This window comes from Ambystoma mexicanum, chromosome 11 (assembly GCF_040938575.1).
Source record: "Ambystoma mexicanum isolate Mex_15411 chromosome 11, UKY_AmexF1_1, whole genome shotgun sequence".
Classification (NCBI taxonomy): Eukaryota; Metazoa; Chordata; class Amphibia; order Caudata; family Ambystomatidae; genus Ambystoma; species Ambystoma mexicanum.
The window spans coordinates 869,968,023-869,977,162 of NC_090934.1; the positions used below are offsets into that span (position 1 = coordinate 869,968,023).

Here is a 9,140-nt window from a genome sequence, read left to right on the forward strand (position 1 = left end):
CACGACTACTCTATCTCGGCCACCGTAGATGCACTAGGTGGCCCCAATTGTACTTCCTGTTTCTCAATTTAATTTAGCATACGAGGGGCACACAATAAGTGGTCATTGTGCAGGTTTACGCCCTTCCTGGGAGATTTAGGGGTAGATACCATCTCCTCCCCAGGGAAAACGAGAGAGCCCCTTTCATTAGCAGGTCTGTGCCCTCCGAACTGGGAACAAGTAATAAATAAAATGTTACTCACGGCAGTGGCTACAATACTCCTAGTCCATAGTCCCCTTTCTTACATCCAGTACGATGGAAGGACCAGAACTTTTTGACAGCAAAAAAAAAAAAAAATAAAAAAAAAAAAGTTCCCCTTTAAATTCAGTGTAGCACTCGGGCAGGACCACGCATGCTAGCCCTGCCCTCCGGTACCTCACCCCAGTCCCTTTTGCAATTCGGACGCTATAACCTGCGGTCCCTGGACTGTGAAAATTCCATTTTGATGGCGGATGGAAAGTGGGTCATATGGAGGAAAGAGGACTATGGACTAAGAGTATTATAGTCACTACAGTGATTAACATTTTATTACTCCTACATCCCGTCTCCTTTCCTCCATCCTGTATGGGTTATTCCAATGTAACCCTTGCTATTAGGGGGTGGTGGGGCTCTATATGATTTATGAGGACAGAAACTTTTTTTTTTTTTTTTTTAATACCTAGGAAAAGGCATACCCGGAGGAAGCAACAGCTCCACTGATACACCAAACCACAAGACACACTCAGGACCGAGCTGTGAACACACAGGACCTGCACAGACCACAACGGGACCCCACCCGAGGCCAGACCCGCCAATTAACTTCTAGCCTTGATAAAGACCCACAAGGTCGAATCATGTGTCAGCTGACCAGGACTATGAGTCCACACTACTATTAAATAAATCTGCACTGTTTAAACCGCAAAGAGTGTGGAGAATCTGCAAGGTAGCCAGGACCCCTTTTCCTAGCCAAAAGGAGGTGTGGGCTTCACCTCAACAAAAAACTGACCTTCCATCATCATCTTTAGCATTACCAGAGCTTAGCTCTGGGGTGTTCCAACTCTAGGGCCAAGTCTCTTCTCTGTGTTTTTTAATACTGCCTGTCGAAGGTTGTGTCTGATCTGGAGCTGGTATCCAAAGAGTAGTGCTTGCAGAAGGCCGATAGGGAGGCCCAAGTAGCCGCTCTGCTGATGGCATCCCGGGATGCATGTCTTTGAAATCCGACTGCTCTTACTTTTGCCCTTACAGAGTACACATTAATTCCTTTAGGAATACTCTTGTAGGCTTATACAAGGCTGATACTATCCACCTGGCTAAAGACGCCTTGGAAGCTTGCGCTCCCGGCATGGCGACACCGAACGTGAGAAAGCTTCGGTTTTTCGTGATTGCTTTTGTACTCGAGAGGTAGAACTTGAGCGCCCTGCGTAGACAGAGTGCAGTGCTTTCTCTGCCTCCAATGGAGGATTTGGAGAACAAAAACTGGGAAACAGATCGCCTGGTTTATGTGAAAAGGCGAAACGATCTTTGGGAGGAACGTGTGATGCATTCTGAATACCACCATGTCTTTGTGAAATACTGTGAACGGTTCTGACACTGACAGTGCCTGGATCTCACTAACTCTTCGAGCTGAAGTAAGGGCTTCTAGCAAGACTGTCTTCAGCGTAACCCACTTAATGTCTATTGAGGCCATAGGCTCAAACAGCTTGTGTGCTAGAGCCGACAAAACTACATTTAGATCCCAGTCAGGGTGAGGCCTGTATGCCGGAGGAAATAACCTCAACAGTCCCGTAAGGTGACTTGACCGCACGGTTGGCCGCAGTGAAGATGGTTGTTTGAATTTTTGTAGACACCAATAACCGACAAGTAAGTGTGGCATGTTTCCACCTGAAGATGTACCACAAAAAACAGCACATCATTGAGGGGACAGGTGAGTGGGTCAATTTGTTTATCTTTTGCACAGAAGCAAAACCTTGCCCATTTGCTTTTGTACTGGTTTTTGGTTGACGGTTTCCCCGAGCACACTGAATGATGCAAAGGTTACTTTCAGATCGTTTCCAGTGGCATAGTTTTAGCTGATCAGGAGCCAGGCCCCCCGGATCCAGGTGGATCACAACTCCTCCCACTTCTGCAATAGAAATCCATGAAATTGATGGCAACATGATCAGGCCCTGTGTTGCCAATGGGAACAGATCAGAGTACCACACCATCGAGGCCACCGTGGGGCTATTAGGACCATCCTGCAGTTGACTGGGGTCCTCAATTTGTGTATGACCATCTGTAACAGCAGTGTTGGGGGGAAAGCATAAGCATGAAGATGATCCCAGCTGATCTGGAAAACAGCTGATCTGGAAAGCATCTCCTAGGGGGTTGATTCCCTGACCCTCCCATGATGCAAACTGGAGACATTTACCGTTGCATTCCGGTGAAAAGAGTGCCACTTGGCAAAAACCCCATCGATTGCTGCAATGGAACTGCATTTGTAGTTCCCACTCGTCGTTCTTGCCTAGCCTACCCAGCCTGTCTGCCTCTGAACTGCAGTCCCCCAGCAGATTAACTGCTCTGAGCAGTATGTTGTGCGACAATGTCCATTCCCAAAAGCCCACCGCTATCAAACAGTCTTGTGGATCTGGTGCCCCCTGTTTGTTTACGTAAAACATGGAGGTTGAGCTGTCTGTCCTCACCAGGAACAACTTGCCCTGTATTTGAGTAAGAAATGCACTAGGCACAAGACCAATCCCTTTGAATTCCAGCACATGTATGTGAAGCTGAGAGTCCTCTCTGCCCCAAACTGCATTTATGAAATTGTTCACAATGTGGTCCCTAGCCGCTCATTGAGGAGTCCATGGTTACCTTTCTCACAAAGCTTCCCAGTAGCTTGTCCTCCTTGGTGAGACAGTTGATGAGACGACGAAGGCGCTGCCGAAGCAGAGGGCTTGGAGTAGATGGAAGCTGCTGCTACCACGGACGAGCGATGCTGCGCGTGCGTCGAAAGCATCTGCGTCATTTTTCAACTGCGTGCATCCAAGCGCTTGCTGGTTTGCGAACTGGAATGTGGTTTTTGCCATACCTTTTTAGCCAACATTACCATGTCCTTTGGCAGGGGAATGCACGATTTGTTGGCGGCCCTGAACAACAGAATTTCTGCTAACCCTCTGGGCTACTGTTATGCCTTCTTGGGAGACAGCACAGTTCGGGATTCGGACAGGCCCTCCATGCGATCATGGAATGATTCAGCGGAAGCTGTGTTCTCCTCTCCGTCATAACCATCATCATCTGGAGCATTACCCTGGCCTTGTCCCTGACCCTGTAAGGTGCCAGTGTGCGTAGCATCCTGTACTGTGTTATGTGCCACTGTGGCTATGGGAATCAGAGGTGCCTGTGGAGGAGGCAGTGGTGAGTTGGTTGGCAATGTTGGAAGCGGAGGCTGCACCCCTAGTGGAGCATGTGGAAACACCAAGAACCATGTAGGAGGAAGCGGTTGCTGCAGCAACATTTCAGGAACCACTTCCCTGATAAGCCCTTTAAGGATCCCCTTCTTTAGTGCTAGGAACCTGTTGAAGAATCTGTCCTCGAAGGCCCCCTTTGAGGACTGCTGTGCTGAGGAATCCTCATAGGTGCTGGGCCTTTGACCTGCAGACTGCTCCCCTTGGCGCCGGGATGCGAAATGGTATTCTTGCTGCACCTGATAGAAGTGCCCATGATGATGCAGGAACCAGCTGTCTATGTACCTTGCAGCTGCACTGTATGCTGAGCGTGAGGACAGTTCACTTGCAGCCTGTGTTGCCCATTCTGGAGACAATGAGTATGTGTGCGAGGACAAGTATCCAACACTTTTACTGCCTACTGCGTGGCTGGACGCCATTTTGTGTGTCTGACCTGGTACCTCAGGATTGCGCGGGAAAACAGGGTTTTCGGGCAGTGTCCCTTGTACTAGTTCTCTGCGAGGACGAAGACCAGGATGTGTGAATTGAGCGGGTCTCGGAAGATGCTCCACTAGGCCTAATGCCCTCAGTTGACTGACTGGTAGCCTGGCTCATGCTGCATCCCCTCAGGCGTATGCGCTGTCACAGAACCCCAAGGCTCCTCACACGTACGTGTAGTGGAAGAGCTTTGGTCTGTTCAGTGCCAGGCCCGGAAGTAACTAGCGATCCCTCCGAGTGGACACTGGTTGCTATGAACTCAGTACTAGAGTCTCAGCAACCCCTCCCTGTGGAAGATCTTCCCGAAAAGGAATCCCCCTGCTTGGTGCCTTGGTAAACGATGGACTTGCTGACGAAGTCCTTGATGTGATCCGGCAGAGATCAGGAGAATATTTCCCTCCACCTTGTTAGTCTCTTTTCTTGAGTGTTAGCAGCGCAAGCATCCCACCAGTAACCGAGTCCCAGGCACACCAGGCCGAGCGTGAGGGTCAAATGCCAGGAGGGAACCGTCCTGTGACCGACATGTGTCAGGGAAGGAGAAAACTGGAGGCCAGGGAGGATTGAAAAAGTACAAAAAAGTTAAGGTTAGCAGCCGTGGAGTAAGAAGTGCTCACAGCGATCGCTTGTAAGTCCGTTCACGCCAGCGTGGAAACAGGGCCCGAGGTAAGGAGCTGGATGACGGAGCTAGCAGGAGTCTGGGGAGCCACATTAGCCCCACCCCCCTGCCCAGCTTGGCTAAGTCTTTCAAGGGCTCCCCGAGCTGTGAAGGCACAGCAGGCCCCCTGTTGAAATTAAAGGCGCCCGCTCTCGTGCTGGCGCTGGGCGCTCCAGCACGAGAGCGAGGTGCCTTTTATTACAATAGGAATCTGCTGCAAGGGAGCGGGATGTTAAATCACTTAGAGGGCCGCAGCTGGGCGGCCCTCCATTTAGCTGAGAAACTGCAAATGTAGTGCCCCCCTTCCCGGCAACGGGGGGGAGCGCAAAATGTGTAGAGGGGGGGGGGCACAACATTCCACCCCGGTGTATTCAGAGCTAAGGCAGCCCTGCCCCCACTGGACACGGTCTGCCTAGGTCCATCGGTCGGAGAGGGTTTATACATCCTTATTACACAACCTCTGCACCTTTACCGACACTCACTCCTACACAAAACAACTTCTGCGATCACTCGCCACTGGCTTACTGCAAGACAACACAGTCTGGCTCTCCACTCCACAACCGGGGTCGCTGGAATGTGAGCTCAGTTCCCCTGTAACGCTCCGTCCGCCGTTCCATGCACAGACCTCTCTGCTCACCTCAGAGGAAAGGACCTCTGCACAGACGTGTCAAGCTGCACCACCAGGCAGCCAAAGAACCAAGGGGGCTTCCGACAGACTATGCGTAGACTTCTGATCCGTACAGTACGTGACGAGGATTAACTGTAGTTAAGAATGAAATGGAGTGTGCTTCCATACTACTGGTACTCACCCGTTCTACAGCAAGTCTGAATCGTGCCAATAAGCAGAAGCATACCGCTATAACCTACGAAAGACAGGCTTTGCTAATTATACAGCTCAGGAGACAATTAGCAAAGCCTGTCTCCTTCATGCACTGGCCTTTGCCACAGGGGTCCAAGTGGTAGTTGAGCGAGACTGAGATCGGCCACAGTCCTGTAGATCCTTGCTTTGCCCTTCCGCTCACCTGCAACCCCCTGTTCACGCCCATAACCAGGGACAGTGTCAGGGCCCTTCAACCTTTTCAAATTAAAGGGGCCTCGAGCCCTAGGGGGCACCCCTTACTCCCCCCCCCCCCAAAACTGCCTCCATATTGCCAGTCAGCAGTCTAAAAACACGACAATATATTCCTAATATATCGAAGATGTTCTGGGGCTTACAGTCTGCGCTTTGCAGCACTCGCCTTACAAGCTGTGTTGGCTTGAGCCTGTCCGGCTGCTATTTTCATTGGGGAAAACAAGTGTTATCACCTAGTTACAATTCAACGCTGGTTCCTCCACGTCAGTCACTTGCTTTCAAAGAAGGATTGATTGCTATTCAGCGGGCATTCAGTGTTTCAGCTCTCTGCTGGCTCGCAGTCTTCATGATAATTGGCAGCTATTAACCTCATCTTTGTCTCCATTATTATTCTCTCCAACTGCTTACAACTCTAAACAAGGGGGGGTAATCATGTTGAAATGGGGCCCCACACATCTTCAGCCGGGCCTAACCATAATGTCAGCAGAAACCAGATGTACCGTCATAGGGGGTCAGCAGGCCAGTTCTAAGGCCCCATAATTCATGACTCCTACAGTACCTTTCCAGGGTAGGGGCCTTAATGTGAGAGCTCTGCTTGTAAAATAGATAGAGTGTCCAGTGCTGGAAATTTACATTTTTACTGGGGGATCCCAGCCAGCATAGGGGTCGGGGGGCGAAGGAGAGCAGGTATTTTACTCATCCCCCACAAATATTTGCCTCTCAGCCCCTCAGATGATTAATCACAAACTCCTGGAAAATAGCCCAGTTTCTTATAATTTCAGCAAAGTATAAAACATGCACACTTTGTAAACCTAAAAATTGTACTTTGTCACAACCTGCTGTGACGTCTTCCCATTGCCCATGTTATAAGGCCCCCATTTTTCTTCTTTTTAAGACTTGCCCTGCCACGTACCCATGTGTGTCAGTCATCAAATGTTGGATCCAACTAGCCTTAGAGCCAATTTTCTAGGGAATTGTGTGGGCTTCATAAGCTGTTAGTAATTATCTATTGCCGTTAGCCTTGAAACACGTTCATTTCCAACATTAGTTTCAGGCTTGATCATCTAATATTACCATTGATAGCAAAGAGGAGACCCAGCTGTTTCCAGTTAGTCAGACCCCTACACACAGGTGACTAATAAAGACAACTTTAAATAAAAAGCTTTTGTCTAGAAAGTTCACAATTGTGCACTTATGAGCAATTAACTCCCCCCACCCTAAGCTCTGCCTCCATGACCCGCCCACCTAGGACCCTTTATCAGGTGTTGCCCACTGGGCCCTTTGCCCTAAATCTGCCACTGATAGCCCGGGGTCTTTTGGTTGTAGCCCCGGATAGAAGCTCAGGGGTTACAACCAAAAAGGCTAGCTAGCCCCCAGACCTGACAGTCCCAAAATTAACATAGTCCGGATCTTTTCCAGACCAAGCAACACCCATGCTATAAGCAATGGCAACCACAGATACTAGTCACCAATAAATGCAGTTCTCAAGCATTTATAATTGTAAAGTCTGGGCTAGTCATTGGGCCGGCTCTCGCTGGATCCGAGATCTGGCACCAGATGTGTACCCGGAACTCAGGATCCAGCCAGAGTCAGCCGCCCCAAATCCCTGCTCTGCATTGGAGAGAAGGAAAGAAAAAAGCACCTGCGAGCAAACTAACTTCCTCTGGTGACTCCATGCAAGAGGAAATTAGTCTTCAGCTCCAACCCGGTTTATTTATTCATGCAATGTTTGTCAGATACATGGACCGGGACCTCGATTATTTATTTTTGTAATGTTTTTCGGACACCTGTATATACACACAGGTAAACATTGCATAAATAAATACCCTCTATTGAAATAACACGATGCAGCCACCCACCTGTTTTCAGAGGGGAGCTGCAGGGGCTGTGCTGGATGTGGTTCAAGTAAATGAAAACATTGCTTATGGCGAAGAGAAATCACCGTGTTTGAATAGTACCCGAGGGGCATATGTTTTTATAAAATGGACGCAAAGTGTGCATTTTAAAGATTTACTCCGCAACACCGGTCAACATAGTGAAGTAACTCATCACCAGTGCCATGGAAGTGGTTTAAAGTGGAATTGATATATAGTTTGGAAAAGAAGCAGCATGAAAGAAATGGTGCCGTTTTAAACTTATTTCCGTTAATCACGGTTCAACTGCAGATCGCCCCCATAACCCCGCCTCCCCAGGCACCACGCCCCAAACCCCGCCTCCACCCCTGCTCTTGTGGGACCCCCCACCAATGTTTTTTCCATTTCCACCACTGTGTAAAGTGGGATGTTCTGATAAGCAGGATAAATTTCCCTACGCATATCTCTCAACCATTTATGTCGCAAAAGCGGGTGAAGCCACCCGATTTTACTTTTGGCGGGTGAGAGGCCCATTGAAATGAATGGGCGTGCATGAGGTTTGGCGGGTGAGTCCGCTGTTTACAAGGCGGGTGACACCCGCCAAAAGCGTGTGAGTTAGGAGCTATGCCTACGGTTTCGAGAATCAAAGAACTGCAGCTGTACAACTTGTCCGAGAGGGAACCTCGGTCGCTAGGCCAATGTAAAAACAGTGAATCTAAAAGAGGGGTCGCCGGAGTAGGGCAGGCAAAGAGCGCCGACTCACCTTGACTGAGAAGACGAGCGCCAGAAATCCCAGGCAGCAGAAGTTCATGAACATGGCATTGAAAATGGACCAGATGATGTGGTCCCGGGGCGGCTGCTGGTAGGTGGTCATGTTCACCGTGGTGGAGTTGATGGCAGTGCCGTTGGGGCGAGAAAGCACCTCCATCTCCTCCTTCATCGGCTCATAGGGGCCGGCTGTGTAGGGGTAGCGGCCGACGGCGGGCATCTGGATGTTTCCGCCGTCCATTCTCACTCGTTGGTGTTACTGATTGACAGGCGTACATTTTTTTTATCCTAAATTCTCGCACGTCGAGCGTGGTGTTTCACACTTTTCTCGCGAGCTGTAGCCTCACAAGCTTAGTGGTGGGGAAAATAAACGCGTGCACGTGGTGCACACCCACGACGGGCATCCATGGTGGGAGGTGTGTGAGTTCCCAGCACTGTAACCCTGGCTAGTTGGTGCAGAGCTGCGTAACCTCTGCCAGCAGAACAGGAGGGGCTGCTACCAGCGGGGCCACAAACACACGTGGGGAAGGAAAGGGTGTGCGCAAGGGAAGTGAAGGGACGCTAGAGGGGGATAGGGAACATTGGATGAAAAAAGGTGGAGATACAAGTTGAGGCAAGATAGACGGGTGGGGCTGCGATAGTGGTGGCTAATGGGTGGTAATTAATTGAGGAGCACATCTACCTAACAAACTAGATCCAACATTTCGAACTCCCCCTCCAATTGTCATTCAGAAGTTATGCATGGTCTATGTACTTTCTGCTATGACTGCAGCCATACTGGCAGAATACTTTTTGGCTTACTGCACAAAACACCCAGACTCGCTTGTAGCGGAAAAGGTCGCTTTAATGTGACAGG

At 49.7% G+C, this 9,140-nt stretch overlaps 1 protein-coding gene across 2 annotated transcripts in view; it reads right to left on the minus strand.

The window, feature by feature from the left end:
• Positions 1-8,531, minus strand: part of LOC138503862 (dispanin subfamily A member 2b-like) — a 170,432-nt gene extending 161,901 nt beyond the window's left edge. For both annotated transcript variants that reach the window (XM_069623921.1, XM_069623920.1), the window contains exon 1: positions 8,280-8,531. In XM_069623921.1, coding sequence (XP_069480022.1) covers positions 8,280-8,525 — 246 coding nt within the window. In that variant the 5' untranslated portion in view covers positions 8,526-8,531. The remainder of the gene's footprint in view (positions 1-8,279) is intronic.
• Between the last annotated feature and the right edge of the window lie 609 nt (positions 8,532-9,140).